At 47.1% G+C, this 22,625-nt stretch overlaps 1 protein-coding gene across 4 annotated transcripts in view; it reads left to right on the top strand.

Annotated features, from left to right (window-relative positions):
• The window catches only part of PHF20 (PHD finger protein 20), a 280,282-nt gene that overhangs the window by 122,682 nt on the left and 134,975 nt on the right, over positions 1-22,625 (top strand). For all 4 annotated transcript variants that reach the window (XM_029611169.1, XM_029611171.1, XM_029611170.1 and 1 more), the window contains exons 5-6: positions 4,483-4,562; positions 5,915-6,296. In XM_029611169.1, the coding sequence (XP_029467029.1) occupies positions 4,483-4,562; positions 5,915-6,296 (462 nt within the window). The remainder of the gene's footprint in view (positions 1-4,482; positions 4,563-5,914; positions 6,297-22,625) is intronic.

The following is a 22,625-nucleotide window of genomic DNA, read 5'->3' as shown; positions in this document are numbered from 1 at the left end:
TTATTTGGGAGCGAGTTGGAGAAATTGTCCAGTAAGTGGGGTGAATTACCGGTCCCTCGATTGCAAGAGGGTAAGAAACAGATGCCACGCTCCTTTAGCATGAGAGGTTGAGCTAGGGGATCCAAGCTTTTCAACCCCATGGAGGAGTGACCTTTCAGAGGTCTCTGCCTTTTGGTAGGGCTCAATCCTTTTTATTTATTTTATTTATTTATTAAAGGCTTTTATATACCGACTTTCTTGATACAAATCAAATCAATTCGGTTTACAATGAACTAAGCAGAATATACAGTTAACCAATCAACAAGAGATACGGAGCATACAGTTACACTATAACAAGGAAGCCTTAACTTGGAGTAGGAAAATAAAGCCCAGAAGAGGCGTGGGCTCGGGTAGCAGAACCTCCTGAGCCTCCCAATGAATGTTTGCCGACCCACCCCTGGGAATAGGAGATAGGGGATGCCTCTCTCTCTCTCTCTTCTATCAGAGATGGGTCAAGATCACATTGGATCAATGGGTCCTGGAGATGATATGAGAAGGACATTCACTGGAGGTTCGCAGTGTTCCTTTGAACATGTTCATGGTCTCTCCCTGCCACTCCCCGCAAAAGAAGCAGGCAGTGGAGGATACATTGGTAAGGCTTCTCAGTCTGAGGGCTGTGATTGTAGTGCCCATGTCTCAAGAAAATAAGGGACGATATTCAATTTATTTCGTTGTGCCCAAGAAGTAGGGATCTTTTCGTCCCATCCTGGATCTTATAGGTGTCATTCGTCATCTGCGGGTGATGCATTTTTTGCATAGAGACCTTGAGCTTGGTGATAATGGCTGTGCAGTCAGGGAAATTTCTGACCTCTTTGGACCTGTCCGAGAAGGCTCTCCTGAAGCTTTGCAAGGACCGAGGGACTTTGATCCTCATAGCCCCTCATTGGCCGAGAAAGATTTGGTTTCCACTCCTTTGGGAGTTGTCCATCTGGAAGCCGATCAGTCTGGGGACTTCCCCAGATCTCATCATGCAAGGTCAGAGCAGGCTGTGGCATCCCAACCTCCAGGCCTTGTTGCTTACAGCCTAGATGTTGAGAGGTTGATCCTGCAGCCGCTTGGTCTTTCTGAGAGAGGTCCTGGTAGTTTCCAAAAAGCCACCCACCAGAAAGTCCTACGGGCTGAAATGGAGGTTTTCTGTATGGTGTGAGCAGATCTGTTCTCCTGCCCCACCCAAAAACCACCTTCTACTCCTGTCGGAGGCTGGCTTGAGAACCAAGTCAGTTAGAGTTGGCACATATCACCAAGGTGTAGATGGTATACCCATCTCTGTACAGCTTATAGTGATATACTTTATGCGGAGCCTGCTTCAGTTGAAACCTCCCCTAAGTCCTCCTGCCTTGTCTTGGGATCGCAACATGGTGTTAGCTCAGCTGATGAAAGCTGCTTTTGAGTCACTACACTCCTGTGACCTAAAGTACCTGACCTGGAAGGTCATATTTTTGGTGGCGGTCATTTAGCACACAGAGTCAGCAAGCTCCAGGCCTTAGTGATGTATCCACCTTATACTAAATTTTATCATGACAGGGTGGTCTTGTGTACGCACCCTAAATTCCTGCCTGAGGTGGTGACGGATTTCTATCTTAACCAATCCCTCATCCTACCAATATTCTTTCCCAGGCCCCATTTGCACCAAGGCGAATGAGCCCTGCATAGTTTGGATTGCAGCAGAGCCATAGCCTTCTGTCTGGAGTGAACAAAAGCCTTTAGACATTCCACCCAACTTTTCATTTCCTTTGATAGGAATAAGTTGGGAGTTGCTGTTGCCAAACAGACATTATCCATTTGGCTAGTAGACTGCATCTCTTTCTGTTATGCCCATGCGGGACTGCGTCTTGGGGGTCATGTCAAGGCTCATGCTATCAGAGCCATGGCAGTGTCGGTGGTCCACTTGCAAGCAGTTCCTGTGGAGGAGATCTGCAGGGCTGTGATTTAGAGTTCTATCCACCCATTCGCATCTCACTACTGTCTTTCGACATCTCTTTGAAGTGTTTGAACCCAACTCTCCCTGCCTAGTGCCCATTGTTTGAGTTCAGGTGGTCTTCCCTTCTGTTACCAACAGCACTGGTTGTTGTGCCTGTTGGTACCTTGTTGGTGCTTGTTGGTCCCCTTTGTGTTGGGGGTAGCCTGTAGCTAGGGATTCACTCATTTATGATGACTACCATCTTGCTTATCCTAGGAAAAAGAGTTGATTACCTGTAGCAGGGGTTCTCATGAAACCCACTCACCACCCCACAGAGTTGGGTTTCTCCCATTTTTTGTTATTTTTGTCGTAATTTTGTGTTACAAAACTGAAGAGGGGACCCCACGTGGATGCATGGATTAGGGCGTACTGGGCATGTTCGGTATGCTTAAAGTTCCAGAAACTTTGACATAAGTTTTCCGTGCTGGGCTCCATCTGATGTCACCCATGTTGAGGACTAACATCCTGCTATCCAAGGAGAACACCTGTTTACAGGTAAGCAAACTCTGCTTTCTGGATTGCTGGGGTCTCCTGTTTCTAGACCTGTTGGCAACTTCTCACAATCTGAAAGTTCCACGATTCTTTAGTCGCAGGAGAGATCCAAAGTCATTGGGAATCAATGCCTTGATGCAGGAGTGGCTGGAAGACAAGTTGCTGTACACCTTTTCTCCATGGCCCATGTTGGGCAGATTAATCTGAAGGATTAAGCGCTACAGGGATAGTGCCCTTGTTTGCTCCGGATTGGCCCAGGAGACCATGGTATACGGATCTGTGGCGGCTCCTTGTGGAACCGCCCCTTTGGCGTTCGGCACACAGGGATCTGTTGGGCAGGGTCCTGTTCTTCATGAAGATCCGATTCGATTTTTGTCTTATGGTATGGCCCTTGGAAGGGCTCGCTTGCTGAAACGTGGATACTCCGTGGCAGTTATTGTCACCTTTCCAAGAGCTAGAAAGTTCTTTACTTCCTTGGCCTATATGTGAGTTTGGCGAGTGTTTGAGGCCTGGTGTGAGGATTAAGGTACTCTTCCTTGTTTGGTCAATATCCCACTCATTTTGGAATTTTTGCAGGATAGCTTGAATAAAGGCTTGAACCATAATTCCTTAAAGGTACAAGTAGCAGATATTACCTGTTTCAGAGGTCAGGTGAATAGTGGATTCTTGTCAGCTCATCCTGATGTGGCCTGTTTCCTGAAAGGAGCAAAACATCTTCGTCTTCCTTCGCGGTTTCCGGTGCCCTTATGGAGTCTTAATTTGATATTGGATTTCTTAGTGGGCCCTACGTTTAGACCGATCCGTAACCTGACCTTGCGGTTACTGACCTTGAAAATTGTTTCTTATGGCAAGTTGTTCTGCGCATAGGGTTTCCAAATTGCAGGCCTTGTCTTTCCGGGAGCCATTCCTCTGGGTGACTCCAGGGACGGTACAGCTGCATACTGTTCCTTCTTTTCTACTGAAGGTGGTTACTGATTTTCACTTGAATCAGTCCATCTCCCTGCCATTTTTGGACAAAGAGAGATGTAGAGGAGTATCGTCTGATGCGACCCTTGGATGTCAAGAGACACATTTTCAGGTGTTTAGAGGTTACTAAGCCTTTACGGAAGATGGATTTTCTGTTTTATCCTTCGTGGCGGTACTGCGCAGGGAGAACCAGCCTCGCGGGCTACTGTAGCTCACTGGATTAAGGAGGTAGTCACGGCTGCGTACATTGATGCTGGGAAGCCATTACCTAGTCAGGTCAGGGCTCATTCCACTAAGGCTCAGTCAGCGTCATTGGCAGAAGTGAAATTGTCTCCTGTCAACATTTGCCGAGCTGCTACTTGGTCCTCGTTACGCACTTTTTCCAGGTATTATCATCTGGATGTGCAAGCCCGGGAGGAGACAGCCTTTGCACGTGCGGTTTTGACTGGACTGCGGGCAGCCTCCCATCCTATTCGGGCGTAGCTTGGGTACATCCCACTTGTTCTGGATTCATCTGACTGGCACTAAGAAATGAGAAATTACTACTTACCTGATAATTTCCTTTTCTTTAGGACAGTCAGATTAATTCAGCTTCCCTCCCTTGGCTGCCGAATGGTTGTATTATAGTCCTCAGCAGTGATACGTTATATTGGGATTACTGGTAAGTGTTAGTCCAGTTCCTAGACTAGTGTAATACATTCTTGTCTGAGCTCAGTGTTGTCAGTTGGCTGAGTATTGAAATGGTTATCTGTTTAATCAAGTTTTTTGCTAGTCTTTCCACAGTTGCTTTTGAAGAGAATACCGGCAGGCTGATGTCACTGCAGGAATATATATACTGTGATGTCATTTTGCACCGTCTCCATCTGCTGGTAGAGGTGCATAACCCACTTGTTCTGAATTCATCTGACTGTCCTAAATAAAAGGATATTATCAGGTAAGTAATAATTTCTTATTGGATTATTCAAATGATTTCACAGTATTGAGATTAATTCTATCTGAACATGCCATATCTGCTTTAATTTTAGGTACCTATACTGTTAAATTTTTTGATGGAGTAGTTCAGACTGTAAAAAACATTCACGTGAAAGCTTATCCCAAAGATCAGGTGAGACTTGTTTATGCTTTCTGGACTATTAAAATATGGTTTTATTCTTTTTAAGGGGTACTATGAATCTGCCATTACTCCTGAACTTTTGTTTAAACAGCAGCAGGTGTCCAGTCAAATGGTCATTTGGAATTGTCATAAGTGCTAAACCTCCAATCTGAGATTCAGAAGGAATGACCATATAACCTAGAGTACCACCAGAGGTGATTTTTGGCAGCAGTGCTTGTATTAAAAGTTGGTCTTCAAAAATAAATTTTTCATCTTATACTGCAGAATTGGGCATTTGACTTAGATTATGGCTGCATTCATTTAAATTCCTACAGTGATGTCAGTGCTAGTCATTTTGAATTTAGCTCATGCCTTTTCATTGGTAGCTCAAGGCGAGTTAAATTAATGTACAGTAGGTATTTCTCTGCCCTGAGAGGGCTTACAATGCCTTATTTACTAAGCCTTTTTCCCATAAATACAGAATGGGAGAAAAGCCTTAGTAAATCAAGTCCTTTGTTTCTACCTAAGGCAATGGAGAATGAAGTGACTTTCCCAAGGTCACAAGGAGCATTGGCAGGATTTGGACCTGTTGTTTCCCTGGTTCTCTTTCATGTAGTTATGTGTAATGTCTGGGTCCTACTACTACAGTACACATTTAAGTGGTTTATTTAGTTTGATACCTTTTATTAGACAAGCATAAACATTATCTAGAGAAGAGGATATATGTTTGCTTTTGAGATCGCATAAATCCTGTTTTGGTCACATCTGAAAAAAAAGAAACACTGTGGTATCAAAAACCTGTGAATTCTCATCTTGAGGTAGTTCTTAAATTCTAATAAAAAATTAACAGCCTGCAAAGAGTCCAGTTTTCTCTAGAGCCCACATGTCCAGTGCTGTGCACATCAGTACCATAGCACTAGACATGTGAGCAATTGCTTTATATCCTCACCGTTTTGGGGGGGGGGGGGGGGGGAGTATTGTTGTGAATTGGGGAACAGTGCTTGCTATGTATTTCATTTTTGGTGGTTTGCATATGATAGAGAATTGTAAATGTGTATATATTTAAAATTTATAAAACAGTCCTGATAGTTTCAAAAAAGGCTGTGTTCAAAGTCCCAGCCACTTCTGTAAATTAAAATATCACTTGGAAGTAGGAGTCTTAAATCTGAAGTGGTTTTTTTCAAAGAATAGCTTGGTTTTCTGTAATTGTAACTTTTTTTTTTTAATAAAAAAGTTCATGGAGGATTTTTCTGTGTACTGTAACAGAATCAGAAAGTCAAGTAGAGTAAGTGTGAAGGAGTTTCACCAGTCCCCTATCTTTTTGCACAAGTTAACAGTACTATTGTGTTTATCACTCTTTACAGATCAATTTAACAAATGCAAAGTCGAAAGAGAAAAACAAAGGTAACTGCTTTGATACTGATAAAAAAAGAGAAAAGTTTAGAGAGCAAAGGAAATCGACAGAAAACTCCAAGGACAAAGATGAGAGAGCTCATACTATGGAAAAAAGATCCAAGCAGTCAGATAAAGAGAAAAAAATTGACGTCTCTGAAACAAACAAAGCAGTTGAAAAGATTTTACCCATGGATGGGAAAGAAGATAAAGAGAACATATCAGAGAACGAGAGAGACTCTTCAGTGGATAAACAGAAGGAGGAAAAGTTTGAAAATGAGAATGTGAAGACACCCCAGGAGAGCCAAGATGGCAGAAAAAAGAGAGGCAGACCCCATTCTTCATCTCCCTCAGGTAAACTAAGCTTCCTTGAGTGTGAAGGGTTAGAAAGGGTACCAGGCACGCATGCATAAGCAGGAGGAAATCTTTACTCCATATCGAGTTAGTCTCCCTCCATCAGGTGAGGAAAGCTTCAGTGTGCATGCATAAGGATTGTTCTTTGTCTTACTCCTATAAGCTTCGAGCTTAAATAGATGTAGGGCTGGGATGTAGCACCATGAGCCTTCATTCTCATCTACTGTGGAATCTTTCCTCCCTATCTACTTTAGTCCAGTTGTGAATCCTAGCATTGGCGCTGTGCCCTCCCAGTTGACATTAGGAGTCTCCCACCTCACCTCTCACCCACCCTCTTGTAAGTTCCTGCTTTTCTTAACCAGACTTTCCCTTTAGCCCCACCCAAATCCCTTCCTGTTTTCACTACTGTTTCTTGTATTTAAACATAATTACAACACCTCAGTATGGAACAAAACAGTTTGAGCCCACAATATTTAATTTATTTACTAATTTATTTAACATGTTTTGTATACAGTCATTCGGTTTCGCCATCAGAATATACCACAATCTATTGAGAAATGAGCATCTGCCATCTTTTGCTCCTTGAAGAAGTAGGCTATAAAGCCAGCATTTCTCAATGCATGCCATAGAAAAAAACCTGTTGGCCTGAAGTAATCCTTTCTCCCTATTTCCTATAGCGCCTCTACTCCTTCCTCTTTCTGATGCATACCCTTTCCATTCCCCACTGGATACCATTGTAGGCATCAAGTCCACTGTCTATATTTTCCACCTTCTCAGCCTTTGTTTTCTACCTTGTCTAATGATCTTGAGCTAAACAATATGCTAATCTTATCCAGCCTTCATCTCTTCTTGAGAGCGTTTTATGCTTGTCACTGTCATTGCATCTCTGTTTCTCTCAATACCCTCCTCTTTCTCCTCCTCCTTTCAGCTAGCAACAACAGTCTCCATCTGATCCCCCAAGGCAACTGTTGCCCCATCTAAATACTTCAGTCTGTATCCCCTCCCTTCTGCCGCTTCTCTTCCTTTTTCATGTTTATTTCCTGTAAGTATGCGTACCTATATTCATGTCCTCTCTTCTTTCCCACTCCTTTCATCTTGCTTTCTCTTAGGCTTGGCTTTCCTCTGAGGACTCAACCTTCATGACAGAATAGCAACAGTAGTGATCATTTTCCCCATATGCTACGCTTGGTAGGCCATGATGGCAGTATCTGACTACTACTTTCCTCCTGCAGATTTCAACATCTTGTTCTTCAAGCCCACTCTTCGTTTGAGATCCACTCCATCCATGTCTTCAACCCTCTTTCCCTCTAGATATGTCATCTGTTGTCCCCTTGATAAGCTCCCCTTCACTTTTCTTGCGTATGTTGATTCCTGGCTTCCTTCTTCCTTGAACCATTTTCTCCTACCCCTTATTTTTGGGATCTTTAACTTCCATGTTGATGATCCCTCTGACTTTTGTACCTCAAAGTTCCTCACCTTAACCTATTTATTTGACATCAAATTAAGCTCCACTGCTTTGATCCTAGACCTTGCTTCTAACTTCTTTCTTTTTCCAGCTTCTCCATCTCTCCCTTTTGTCTCTGTGACCATCATCTGATAATTTCCACTCTTAACCATCCTCCCCCACTGTTTCATTCAGTCACCATCAATACTTTTAGGAATATCCATGCTATTGACCACTGCATTCTCTCCAGTACTGTTATCTCTCTTCTCTACATCCTTGTCAGATTCTGTTGATGAGGCAGTTCTCTGTACGTACCCAGATCAGTCCAGACTCCTGGGTTTTGCCTCCCTTCCAGCAGATGGAGACAGAGAATTTTACTGGCACTGCTACTTAACTACATTTGCTACCTGCAGTTCGTCAGTATTTCTCTCTCTTCAGCAGATGGTAGATGGGTGCAAAACCTGCAGTTCTGCAGTCTGGGCATTTTTTGAGCCTTCCTCAGAGGGGTTTTTGAATGATGGTGGGTTCTTCCCTGTCCAGTTGAGGCAGACGGGCTTGGGGGTTGGTGACCCTTGTGTGTGCTCATACTGAGCGATCTGTGCAGTGTAAATCTGATGGTCCAGATCCCTCCCCTTCACAAGGCCACTCAGTCAGCTGCAGGCTCCAGATATCCTTGTGTTCTGAGGCAGTCTATTCTTTTTGTGGACTGTGTGCCTCAGTTTTGGGAGTTTGAGTAAAGTTAAAAAAAAAAAAAAAAAAAGGAAAGGAACTGAAGGCAGTTGCATGGCTTGGCTGTGCAGGTGGCTTTCTCCTCATTGTTTCAGACTGCTGAAGTAGGTTTATTTTGTTCTTCCTTTTCTTCTGCTTGTGTGGCAGTCAATTTCTCCCCATGTGCGAAGGCCTGCGACTCGACATGCTGCACATGTGGTTTGATGTGGTCGCTGCTGAGTCTGCTCAGGCTATACGCCAGGTGTTCCAAGGATGGGGAGGGCTCATCCGATTTACCCCCCCCCCCCCCCCAGCCGCAAAGCAGCCTCGGAAGTTCCCCATATCTGTTTCGGCATTGCTCCGGGGTCCTGACCGAGGTGCTGATCCTTCCCCGATCAGCATGGGAATGGCGGCCATCTTGGATTTGCTGTCTGCCATTGTTGCGCTGCTGGGGGGGGTGGGGGGGGAGAGGGGGATGCTCCCCTACGTTTGTCTCCGGCCTGTTCAATCTCCGGGCACAATCAGAGAGATTTTGAGGAGGAAGGGGGCCCCATGCTGCCGGGTTCTGGCTCCTTCCCTGTAGGATCTGGAGCATTTAGGCTTTTTCTACAGATTTTGTGCTGCTGCTGCTGCTGCTGCATGAGGCTTACCTGGCCAAGTAGCAAGCACCTTATGCATCTAGGGATTCGCGGTCCCAGCCGAATCCCTAGATGCACATAATTCGTTCTGGGAGACAACGGGTTTCCCCAGTTCAGAGGTTGCTGGGTTCCCCCTTGGGTTCTGGCCTGGGGGAGGATGGGTCCGATGAGTCTGCCGAGACTCCCGTGGGGAGCAGTGGAGGTTTCTGACTTGGATGTTCCAGTAGATCCAGTGGCCAGAAGTCGGTCAAGGGGATGATCCATCAGTCCCAGTCCCTGAAGGTAGAATGTCTTTTTAGAAGAGAAGAGCTTGATGCCTTGCTACCTTTTGACTTATCAGATTCTGGTGGTTAAGATCCCCCAGGAGGACCCTGATTTGAAGGGGGCAGATCTGGCGCTGGATGGGATGTGGGGTCTCCTGATGGCCTTCCTGTAGCACAAGTCAGTAAAGAAGCTGGTGGAAGCGGAACAGGGAGCTCCCAATTCAGATTAAAGATGGGAAGGTCCATGGCAAAGCTTAATCCATTGCCTGTGAAGGGAGCTGCTCAGGTGCTGATCTGCCAAACTACTGAGAGGCAGAGCCGGATAAGTGAGGGCAAAAACTTCCCGATCGCTGGGCCAGGGGCTCACTTAGCATCTGGGGCACGCCGCCGGCAGGGTTTGTTCAGCGGCAGGGGCTATTTTTAGGCCGAACAGCGATTCAGGCCGATGCCTGCTTAGCACAGAAAAGTTGCCGCGGATGGCAGGAGTTCGACTCAATAGAAACATGTTGTGCATGGAGGGTGCCTCTGGAGGGGCTGGGACCTCCGTGGCCCATCAGGGGGTAGTCACACCATGTCGTTAGCCGGGCTGGTGTTGGAGGCACCAGCGGCCATTTTGAGAGCACATGGCAAGAGCTAAGAGGCTTCTTCAGAGCCTTGGGACTCACCTCCCCCACTTTTACCCATTGATTTAAGCACTGCTGGTGGCAGGGAAGGGACGGGGGGCCAGGGAGATGGGCAGGATCAGTCTTCTTCAGATTCGGAGCAGTTTTCAGTGGATCTTGTCCTGCTTCTTCTCAAGGCCTATTTGACTGAGGAGGCAGGATCCAGGCAGCCACTTCTCAGGAAACCCCTTGTGACTAAAAAGCCTTTGGGGGGGAAAGCAGGTGGGCTTTGGAGAGATCCTGCATCTCCTTGGGCTGGGATGGTCCACGGCTGAGGATGGGGACACGTTAGGTGAGTCAGATGGATCCGATCAGCAGCAAGGTTCTGCGATGGAGCTGGACAAAGACCCAGTCAGCGATTTAGTGGATCCTTTTGGATGAAGTCTCGACTGTTGAGGGTGACTGCCCTCAGTTCAGTTGTTCTTCAGGGAGGAGTTAGGTCCGCTGGTTCCCCAGGTGTTGGAAGATTTGGGGATTAGGGGGTGAACCCAGCCCTGGAGGGATTGTGGGGGCTGAGTCTCCCGAAGCGGGCCTGAAGGTAGCCAGAGCTATGGCTAAGCTATATCCCTTGCAAGAACAAACCTGGGAGGACTCGGATAATGAAGGAGTGACCTAGTCCTGGGAGGATTAAGGAGAATCCCCTAAGGCCTTTCTGTTCCCAACGTTAGGGAAGAAGCTGGTAGATTGGTAGGGGGAATCTCCAGAGGCAGGCTTGGAGGTAGCGGGAGCTCTGGCAAAGCTATACCCCTGGCCGGAGCAGATCTTGGAGTCCTGGAGAGTTCCCAAGGTGGATGCAGCCCTGTTGGCAGTCGCTAAGTAAACATCCATTTTGGTAGCTGGAGCAGCAGCTCTAAAAGATGTCCAGGCTCAGAAACTGGAGATCCTGCTCAAAGACTGTTTGAGGTTTCAGCTTGGAGTCTTTATGCCGCGGTGTGCGGAAGTTAGATGCAGAGAAGCCTGTGTGTGCTGGGTGCAGAAGGCACATCGCAAGCTGTAAGGGACTGTGGCTGAGGCAGCACAGGCAATCTGCTTGGAGGAGGGACTAGCCTCTGTGGCTGATGCTCGGTATGATATGATCCAGACTTCCATCAGAGGTAGGGTCTCGGCGGTAGCTGCGAGGAGATTTCTATGGCTATGAAATTGATCAACTGATGCACAGCTGTCGAACCTCCCCTTTAAGAGAAAGCTGCAGTTTGGATAGAATTTGCAGCAGCTCATGAAGCAGTTGGGGGAGTTGAAGGATAAGAAGTTGCCTAAAGACAAGGAAAGCTCCAAGAAGTCTTTTTTTCCTCCAAGCTCAGTTCCGAGAAGCAAGGCAATTTTGCACTAACAGGAGCCCTGGGCCGGCGATGCAAAACAAAAAAAAAAAAGAATTCAGGCAGACAGCTCAGTCAGGGTTCAACTTAGCTTCATTAGTGTGTTGCTGGCACACCCATATCAGTGCAGCCTTTAGTTGGTCGCTTTATGAGGGGTCTGCTTCAATTGAAGCCCCTCTTTCAGCCTCCTGTTGCGTCCTGGGACCTCATCATTGTCCTTGCGTGGCTCATGCGTCTTCCCTTCAAGCCATTGCGCTCCCGAGACGCGAAGTTCATCACCTGGAAAGTTATATTCCCAGTGGCAGTTACTTCGGCTCGTAGAGTAAGTGAGCTTCAGGCCTTGGTTATGTACCTGCCATACATGAGGTTTTTTTTCATGATCATGTGGTCGTAAGTACGCATCCCAAGTTCCTATCTAAGGTCATGACTGATTTCCACATCAATCAGTCCATTATTTTACGTACCTTCTTTCCCGGGCCTCATTACCATCAAGGGGAATGGGCTCTTCATACTTTGGACTATAAAAGGGCCTTGGCTTTCTATTTATGACGCACTGCTGGTCACAGATAGTCCACTCAGCTCTTTGTGTCCTTTGATACCAATAGATTGGGAATGGCGGTGGGTAAACACTATCCAACTGGCTGGCGGATAGCATTGCCTTCTGTTATGTGCAAGCAGGCCTTCAGCTGGCAGGCCGAATCAAAGCTCATTCTGTGCGTGCCATGGCAATGTCGGTGGCTCATCTATGAGTGGTTCCCATCACCGAAATTTGCTGCACAGCAACGTGGAGTTCCCTTCACACATTCACAGCCCACTACTGCTTGGACAAAGATGATCAACAGGACAGTGCCTTCAGCCAGTCTGTCCTACGCAGTCTCTTCCAAACTTAAGCCCAACTCTCCCTGCCTAGAGCCCCTGGTCGGAATCAGGCTGTCCTCCGCTGGCCAACAGTAACACGGTTGTTGTTATTGTGCCCATTGGCAATTTGTTTCAGTGCCTGTTGGCCAGACCTGGATGACGAGGACAGTCTGGAGCTTGGTATTCACCCATATATGAGACTACCATCCTGCTTGTCATAGGAGAAAGTGCAGTTGCTTACCTGTAACAGATGTTCTCCTAGGACAGCAGGTGTTTAGTCCTCAGGAATCCCACCCACCACTCTGTGGAATTCGGTTCTCCTTCCATTTTGTTTTTCGCTCATATTTTTTCTCTGTTATGAGACTGAAGGGGGACCTCACATGAACGCATACTCAGTGTGAAAGTCAAAGTTTCTAGGAACTTTGTGACAAAAGTTTTCCGCACTAGGCGCCATCAGATGATGTCACCCATATATGAGGACTATAACATCCTGATGTCCTAGGAGAACACCTGTTATGAGTATCCAACTGCGCTTTTCCTGGCAGGGGAACCTGTGCTGAGCGCCGCGAGTGTTGCGCAGCATTCGGGCCATTTTTCCCATGCAGTGTCGGGTGGGCATGCATCGTCTTTCGGCTCGGAAGGGCCGTCACGTGTGTGGCCTGCCTCGCGGCAGTGCTCTAGGGTCGACTGGATTCTCGGGTCTCGTGGTGGACAAAGCTGTGTGTGGAGGCTTTCAGGGCCTGTGGGCTCTGGTCTGCCCGCTTGAATTCTCACTCTCTCTGCACAGATTGTGCATCGGGAGGGGATGGATCTTCCTCTAAGACTTCTAAGTCCAGGAGGGCTTCCCGATCCGCAGAGACCGCAGCAGGCGCTAAAGGGGGGAGTCTCCGCTGCAACTCCCAAGGGGGATCCCAGAAAGGGGTCTGCAGCCCATTGGGAACCCAGTGACTCCCTCTCCCCCACTCTCTCTTGCAGGGTAGGAACCGGAGGATGGTCAGGAGGAGGGAGCAGATTCGGAATCCAGTTTCCCTGAGCCAGGGGTTTGAAGACCCCGTGGGAGTTTTCCCCCGAATTAAGGCCCTTTCTGGCTAGAAAGGATGCAAGGAAAAGGAGATCCAGAGATAGGCCAGGGCCACCCAAGAGACCTAGGCTGGCTTTGGGTGGTTTTGGGTGCATGCTCAAGCCCCTAAGCTTATGTGGTGCTTATGCGGAGGGTGACTCCAGGGATCTGAATGACTCAGACAAGATGCAGGAGGATGCTGTGTCGCAACAGGGAGAGGACCCGGATGGGGGTCATACCCGGGATCCAGATGTGAACAAGGATGACCTGGATCTCGTGGAGGGGACCGGGACTGATGGAGATGACCCTCAAGTGGTGGTCCACCTGTTTAAGAAGGAGGAACTTTGGCCCTTCATTCCACAGGTGTTGGAAGAATTGGGGGTAAAGCTAACTTAGGAAGAGTCAGATAATGAGGACGTCAATCTGGTTCTGTATGGACTGCAGGGGCTGCTCAGTGCCTTTCCCATCCCTAAAAAGGTTCAGAAGCTGATTAGCCGGGAGTGGGATTTCCCGGAAGCAGGCCTGAAGGTCAGGAGGGTGATGGCAAAGCTGTATCCCTTGCTGGAAGAGCATTTGGGCCACCTTAAGACTGCTAAAGTGAATGCGACAGTCTCTGCAGTAACTAAGAAGACTACCATTCCGGTGGTGAGGTCGGCCGCTCTGAAGGATGTCCAGGACCACAAATTGGAGATTCATTTGAAGCGTATGTTTGAGATGTCAGCCTTGAGTTTGCGAGCCACGGTGTGTGCTAGCATGATGCAGCGGGCTTGCATGTGCTGTATCCAGAAGCCTCAGGTACAGGCCTCGTCTGCTATTCTCACCCCTGTTCAAGTGGCTTGCCTGGAAGCTGCAGTGGCTTATGTGGCTGATCCCTTGTATGATTGGTGTGTACTCCGGCCAGGAATATGGTCTCTGTGGTGGCTGTGCGCAGACTTCTGTGGTTGCACAGTTGGTCGGTGGACATGTGGTCCAAGACTCAGCTATGCAATCTTCCTTTTAAGGGGAAGCTGCTTCTCAGGGAGGACCTGGATCAGCTGATGAAGTCCTTGGGGGAATCAAAGGGAAATAGACTGCCAGAGGGTAAGAAGGGGCAACAAGATCTTTCCATCCTGTTCCTGTTTTCAGGACTTAAGGAGGTTTCAGTCCAGAAGAGGAACTTCCTCCTCAGGTTCCAAGCAGTTATCTAGTTGCCAGTAGACATTTCAGGGTGCCAGCAAGTTCTCCAGAAGTGGGTCCAGTCAAGGAACTGGAGGCAGTAAGGCCTCCCAATGAAGCCAGGCTCATCCACACCTCTCTGGAAGCAGTAGGGGGCAGGTTGTCCCATTTTTACAAGGAGTGGGTTAAGATTACCTTGGACCGGTGGGTGCTGGAGGTTATAAGAGACAGTTACGCCTTAGAATTTTCACATCTGCTCAGGGAAGCCTTTTTGGAATCCCACTGCTCTTCTTGAAATAAAAGGGAAGTGGTAGAGGGGACTTTCCAAAGGTTATTAAGCCTGGAGGCCATAATTCCAGTGCTGCTAAGCGAACAGGGGCAGGGGAGGTACTCCAACTATTTTGTGGTACCAAAGAAGGGGGAAGGGTATCTTTCGCCCCATCTTGGATTTGCAGAAGGTAAACTTAAGCTTGCAGGTGCCACATTTCCGGATGGAGACGTTGCGTACAGTGATTGTAGTGGTCCACAAAGGAGAATTCCTGGCATCTTTGGATCTAACCGAAGCTTATCTGCATATATCCATTCGAAAGGACCATCAGAAGTTTCTACGGTTCAAGGTATTGGGCCACCACTTCCAGTTTCGGGCTCTTCTCTTTGGGTTGGCCACGGCACCCTGGACCCTTCATAAAAGTGATAGTGATGGTGGCAGCGGCAGCCTTGCAACAAGAAGGGATTCTGGTCCATTCGTATCTAGGCACTTGGCTTATTTGGGCAAGGACGGAGGAGGAGTGCAGTCGATCTGTGCAACGAGTGATGAACACACTCTGCTCTCTGGATTGGGTCATCAATGTGGCGAAGTGTCACCTGGTCCCATCTCAATTGTTGGAATATCTAGGTGCCTGCTTTGACAGGAGGGCAGAGTGTATCTGAAGGCGGAGAGATTGTCTAAGCTGCAGGCACAGGTGACACGGCTGTTGTCTGCCAGTGCCAAGGGTCTGGGATTACTTACAGGTGCTGGGATCCATGCCCTCGACGTTGGATCTGGTTTCGTGGGCCTTTGCTCACATGTGGCCGCTGCAGAAGGGCTGTTGTCCAGATGGAATCCGATGTTGGAGCAGTTTTACCTGCCGTTGCCTCTTCTAGCAGAATCCAGGTCTAGCCTTTCATGGTGGCTGTCGAGGAGCAACCTGGAAAAGGGTGTGGACCTGGAGGCTCCAGATTGGGTGGAGTGACCACAGATGCCAGCCTCAAGGGCTGGGGAGCAGTGTGCCTGGGTCGTTCTGCCCAGGGGCTTTGGTCAGTGATGGAGGCATCCTGGTCCATCAATCGTCTGGAGACGAGGGTGATGCATAGAGCCCTAGAAGAGTTTCTGCCTCTGGTTCATGGTCACATGGTTCAAGTGTTTTCGGACAATGCAGCAACGGTGGCATACATCAGTCATCAAGGAGGAACGAAGAGTCACGCGGTAGCTTGGAAAACTCAGCTATTGTTTGTGTGGGTGGAGCGTTATCTCAAGGGAATTGCAGCCTCACATGTAGCAGGTGTAGACAAAATGCAGGCGGACTTCCTCAGCAGGCAGCAGCTAGATCCCGGGGAGTGGGAATTGTCCCCTGAAGCCTGGAATCATATTTATGCCAGATGGGGGGTTCCGCAGTTGGATCTCATGGCAATGCAAGCTAATGCAAAAACAAGATTCTTCAGTCACAGAAGAGAAGCTGGTTCAGAAGGACTGGATGTGCTAGTGTGCTCGTGGCCAATGGGGATCCTTCTGTATGTGTTTCCTCCGTAGCTACTCATAGGTCAAGTGTTACGGTGCATAGAAACAAATCCAGAGACAGTAATGTGCTGGTGGCGCCGGAATGGCCGCGGCGTCCATGTTTCGCAGATCTGGTGTATCTGGCGGCAGACAAACTTGTTCGGCTGGCTCATCTGCTGGGATTATTGCGGCAGGGGCCCATATTTTTGGATCGGGAGGATCACTTTTATCTCGCGGCTTGGCTTTTGAGAGGCAGCACTTGCACATGAAGGGATATTCAGAACCAGTAATTACTACCTTTCTGCAGGCAAGACAGCCTACTACTTCTATGGCGTACATCAGGGTTTGGAAGGTTTTTGAGACCTGGTGTCTACAACAACGTCTGGATCCTCTGTCTGTAATGGTTCCACATATTTTGTCCTTTCTAGAGCAGGGCTTGTCCAAGGGTTTGGCCTCTGGTTTGCTCCATGTCCAGGTTCTCCCTTAGGTTCTCAGAGGCAATGTGTAGGGTAAATCTTTGACCTCCTATCCTGATGTCCTCCAATTCCTGAAGGGAGTGAAGCATGCACGACCTCCAGTTTGGAACCTCAATTTAGTCTTGCGGGTTCTTTGTGAGGCACCTTTTGAGCCTTTAGGGCGAGCTTCCTTGAAGAACTTACATTGAAGGCAGTTTTTCTGGTTGCGATTTGCTCAACCAGATAGAGCCTGAAGTTCCGAAATCTATTTGTCGCAATGCTTTTTTACGTATTAATAGCGAGAGTGTCCTTGCATATGGTGCCTTCCTTTTTGCCAAAAGTGGTTTCTGCCTTCCATGTGAATCACAGTTGAATTACCAGGTTTCTCAGACTGGTCTAGAGATTCAGTGGAGGGTAGAGATCTCCATCTTTTGGATGTGCGTCACACACTTGCACGTTATTTGAAGGTTACTAATTCCTTTCGGCAATTGGACCATCTGTTTGTGTTCGGTGGAGCGAAGAAAGGGAGAGAGTTTCCAAAGCTATTTTGGCTCGTTGATTGAAAGCCATTCTGACGGTTCTGAAAGCACATTCAACTAGAGCACAGGCAGCCTCTTGGGCGGAGTGTCAGCTGGTGTCTCCACAAGAGATCTGCAGGACCACGGTGTGGTCCTCTCTTCATACTTTCACCAAGTACTACCGATTTGGATGCAAGAGGATACTACTTTCAGTGAAAGTATGTGGAGAGTGGGTCTTTCAGGTTCCTGCCCAGTGTTGGGTTGCTTTGGTACAACCCACTTGTCTGGACTGATTTGGGCACGTTCAGGAAAGGAATGCTAATTTTCATTCCTGTAATACCACAGATCAGTCCAGAGACCCGCCTTTCAAGCAGTTGACTGACTGGATACTGGAGTTATGTTGGTCTTCAGTTCAAGGCTATCCAACCCTGGGGTTTTTTGGTTTACCCTGATATAGGGAAAGGCTTTCTAATCTTGGCTTGGTTACAGGTCAGTACTGAGGGATTGCAGGTAGCACTCTAGGAATGAAAATTAGCAGGTAAGAACAATTTTCCTTTATTAGTTTCTCTTCTGTCTCCTTTCACCCTTCCTTTTAAACTCATTCATTGAACAAGTCCCTCTTTATCTGTGCCATCCTTCTCTGTTGCCAACTCCCAACTCTGTGCTTTCCACCTTGCTTTGCCATATGCCTGGAGTAGACTGGCTATATATTCAAATCTAGATTTAAAAAAAAAATCTCACCTGTTTTTAATGCCTAAGCTCCTCTCTAATAAATACACTTCTCATAGACTCTTACTAGTCACATTTTGTTTCGCTGGGCTAGATTATAAGATCCATGGAGTAGGTGTATCTGTGCATCCCTGTATATGCCTAGTTGTGCTTTAGAAATAATAAATAGTTAAGTAATAGTTGAAGCAACAATCCTCTGCTGCGGATTATGCACATAGGCTTTTTCCAGAACCCTGCAATCATGGGTCCATCTGGCCTCACTAGGTGTCGTTTGGTCCTGGGGGAATTCTGTGCTACTGCGGAGCACAGAATTTGCAAATTCCCCTCTCGTGCAGAACTTCAGAGAGAGGCCCTGTGGGCTGCTAGCAGAGTCTGACCTGGGGCAGCATCTGGCCGCAAGCAGAATCTGTCCTGCTTGAGGTTAAGATCAGACCCGAGGATCAGCTGGCTGCAAGCGGAGTGGCAAAGACCAATGGGCCCAGCAGCAGAGAAGGCCCAACGTAAGAGGCAAGAAAGCTCGTGCGCCTGTTTGAGAGAGGCTGTGTGTGTGTGTGTGTGTGAGCATGAGAGATTGGGATCCTGTATGTGAGAGTGAAGGATTGTGTGTGTATATGTGAGAGAGAGGTGGGAGCCTCTGTGTGTGGGGGGGGGGGGGGGTATGTGCAGGAGAGAAAAGGAGCCTGGGTGATGGGCTGTTTGTGTGTGCGAGAGAGGAGGGGAGCCTGTGTGAGGGTGTGAGTGGGACAGAGAAAACCTGTGAAGGTGGGTGTGCGAGAGAGAGGGAGCGTGTGAGAGGTACAGAGGGAGCCTAGGTAAGGGGGTGTGAGACGTACAGAGGGGGGAGCCTGTGTGAGGGCCTGAATGAGAAAGGGGTTAAACTGTGGAAGTGGAGGGCTTGGGGAGTGGAAATAGAATGGAAGGACTTGAGCATGGAGGGGGAGGGGAGAGAGTGGAAAGCAGAGGAGTTGGGGCCTAAAAGTGCATAGTGAAAAGGGTCTGGCCAGGGGAATAGGGAGAGAGGTGGAAGGGGCACTCTTACAATGTACTTTTAGGGGAATTCTGCTCAAAATATTTAAAACTCTGTATCTTTGAGTAATAACCTTTCTGTATTGCATTTTAAATTAATTATGTAAAATAACACAATACACATCACAGTCTTTAACTAATATAAAGTATGTAGAATTTTGCAGAATTTTAAATTCTTGTGCACAGAATTTTTAATTTGTGTGCAGAATTCCCCCAGGAGTAGTTGTTGGACAAGAACTTAGGACTCTCTTCTCCCAGGGGTAGTGAATGTTGTCTGTGCGGCATCCCTCGCCCTGGCTAGCCTGGGAAGCAAAAGACTTGAACTGGGAACCTGAGCTACATGGCACTGTCCTTGAGCCAGCCAACTGCAAACCATCAGTATGTCTTTATAGTCCTGTGGCTGAAATACCAGTATGACATATTCATACTTTCTGCCTTCTACAATATTTAATTATTTATTTAAAACCTTTTTCCATACCGGTGTTAGTGTGTACATCACATCGGTTTACATCATAACAAAATGTTTAGAAAATACATTTAACAAGGGAAACAACATGGTAAGGGCAGGGTGCACGCAGAGAAAGGCATAGAAATAGAAATATAGTGCAACTGGCGAGGGGTTCTTAACATAAGTAACTATTGGTACATATCATGCTAGATAATATCATAATTGCTTGGTATTATATACATCAGTGGTTCTCAACCTTTTTTCTGTCGGGACACACCTGACAGATGGTTCTCACATGCTTGACACACTGACCCATGATCGTCACGGGGCTAGATGTAAAAGTACAGTTTGCATCCACTATTGTGGATGCAAAGCAGAATTATGACATTCCCCATACAACTCACCCTACAAAAAAGATATTCTGGTTCTGGTGTCATCTCAGTAACGGCAACTCAAACTCCTTCTATTTCCAGGCTCAATAGCCCTACTTATGAAAAGACAGCAGTTTACCACTGATGCATGTCCTCTTGAGAAAACACAACAAATAAGACTGATAAAACGCTTACATGCTAGTAAAATATCTCATCTCGCTACCAGACACAGAACCGACCGTACATACTCCCAGGATCTGTAGTAATGCAAATAAACTAATCTGCACACAGTTACACCTGTATTATGGAATACACTCAAACAGGAGCAACCCTATCTATGAAAAGGCAACACTATAAATATTAAATCAGGCCCTAAAAACCAATACACCTCTTATTTGGAAAACAGAACTAGCAAGCAGTTATAGATCCCCACACAGAAATAATTGTAAAACTATACTAATAAGCAGAATAAATGTTTCAAAACAGCTATGATCAGAATAACATCCAACAATTAAAAACTCATAAAAACTATTAAAAATTCTCCAAACACCAATAAAATATTTCAAAAAAAGCAGACACATCACATAATATTAAATTAAAATGGCAGTCAATCAAGAAAAAAAAAACTTAAAAAGCACCCTTTACTTACCCCCTCCAGCAGCTCTCCTACTCCTCTTCCATGCAGGCCGTAGCACACAGCAGAAGCAGCAGTAGAGGCTAAGCTCTATACTCATGGTCCTCTTCCTTAGTGCCCATGTCTTTCACACACACACCATACCAGTCATGCCCCCATGACCAATTTCTGTCTCTCACACACCAATCATCTCCCAAACAGTCTTTGACACACACACCAGTCACCTTCCTGAGCAGTTTCTCTCATGCCATACACACACACAGGCTTCCCTCTCCCGTGTTCTACTTACATATACGGGCTTCTCGCTCTCATAATCACTTTCTCTGTCTCACACACACTCACCAGTCTCTCACTCCCATGCTTGTTCTCTCCACATGCACAGGCTTCTCATTCCCATAATCACTTTCTTTCTCTCACACACTAGTCACCTGATCTCTCTCATGCATACCACACACAGGCTTCCCACTCCCATGTTCTCTTTCAGATATACAGGCTTCTCACTCCCATGCTGTGTCTCACATACACCCAGGTTTCTCACTCCCATGCTCACTCTTCACATGCTAAGGTTTCTCATTCCCATAATCACTTTCTCTCTCTCTCTCACACACAAACACACACCAGTCACCTGATCTCTCTCATGCATACACACACACAGGCTTCCCACTTCCATGTTCTGTCTTACATATACAGGCTTCTCCCTCCCATGCTGTCTCACACACACCCAGGTTTCTCACTCCCATGCTCACTCTCTTCAGATGCACAGGCTTCATTCCCATAATCACTTTCTCTGTCACACATACACACAAACACACACACACACACACGTCTCTCATTTCCATGCTCGCTCTCCACTGCACAGGCTTCTCATTCCCTGAATCACATTCTTTCTCTCACATTTACACACTCCAGTCTTTCTCTCACACACAGTCACCTTACCAACCAGTCTCTCTCTCATGCATGCACACACACAGGCTTCCCACTCCCATGCTCTCTCACATAATCAGGCTTCTCACTCCCATGCTTTCTTTCACACACACCTCCACAACACAAGGCTTCTTACTCCCATGCTTTCTCACATACCCAGATTTCTCACTTCCATGCTCTTTCTCTCTCTCTCTCTCTCTCTCACACTCACACACACACACACACTCACACACACACACATACACATCAGTCACCTCCCTGACTCTCACACTCTCACATACACATCAGTCATCTCCCTGAGCAGTCACTTTCATTGTCTCTCACATATACACACACATCAGCTCTCTGACCAGTTTCTCTCAATCACACACATGCTCTCAATCAAATACATTCTCTCACTTACACACTGGCTGGCTGGCTGCTTCTCTCTCTTTCTCTCACTCACTTCCTCCTCACCCCCCGCCCCTCCCTGAGCACAAATGGTAGCTGCAGCAGCCTCTTCCTCCAGCCGCCACAGGCCAAGAAAGAAGAATCCTATCAGCCGTGGGAGGCTCATGCTGCTGTCTCCTTTCCCGATTACTGGCTGCTTCGATTGCTCGGGGGTCGATGCTACTTTTCCACACGGCATGGCTCTTTCTCCTTCCTGCGCACAGCGTATCACTTCCTGTTCCGGGTCACGGGGGGGGGGGGGGCAGGCGCGGGAAGAAGAAAAGGCCGGCCGCAGGTGCCACTGCTTCTTCTACCACCGCTGCCATTCCCACTGGGCTTGAACGTGCTGATAGCCCAGCGGCAACGGCAGCAGGAGAGACCGGGAGCACGCAACACACCAGCCGGTGCTTGGTGACACACTAGTGTGTCGCGACACACCGGTTGAGAAGCGCTGATATACATTATGTACAAGAGTGCATAGAATCACTAGTTATCCTTAGACAAATTAAACTTGTCCATAAAGAGCTTTTATGTTTTTTAAGCTTTTATGAATTGTTGGCTCTGAGGAAATACCAATCGCAGCATCTGCTGTTTCTTGCTCCTTTTTAAGACATTCCGTTTAAGTTTATGGATGTCTAGAATTGTTTGATAAATGAGATACTGAGGCATATTTTTCAGTGACATTAGACACTGTGTATCAAACTTTTCTATGTTCCACTCAGAATACATCAAAAAAACTGCAACAGAAAAGTGGATTTTTGTGAAAGAAACAATACTTTTTGACTTTATAATTTCAACATTATTAAACTAGCATTTGTTACAAAAAATGGAAGGGTGGCGGGAAGGGAGAGCACATAAAAATAATTTATTGTTGCACTATCAATTGGTGGTGGTCATTCAAAGTGATAATGGAAAATGGAATTTGACTGCTTTGT

The sequence above is a fragment of the Rhinatrema bivittatum genome, chromosome 8, assembly GCF_901001135.1.
Source record: "Rhinatrema bivittatum chromosome 8, aRhiBiv1.1, whole genome shotgun sequence".
In the NCBI taxonomy this organism is placed as follows: Eukaryota; Metazoa; Chordata; class Amphibia; order Gymnophiona; family Rhinatrematidae; genus Rhinatrema; species Rhinatrema bivittatum.
Note: the sequence above shows the minus strand (reverse complement) of the source record. Positions and strands in the feature narration are given on the sequence as shown.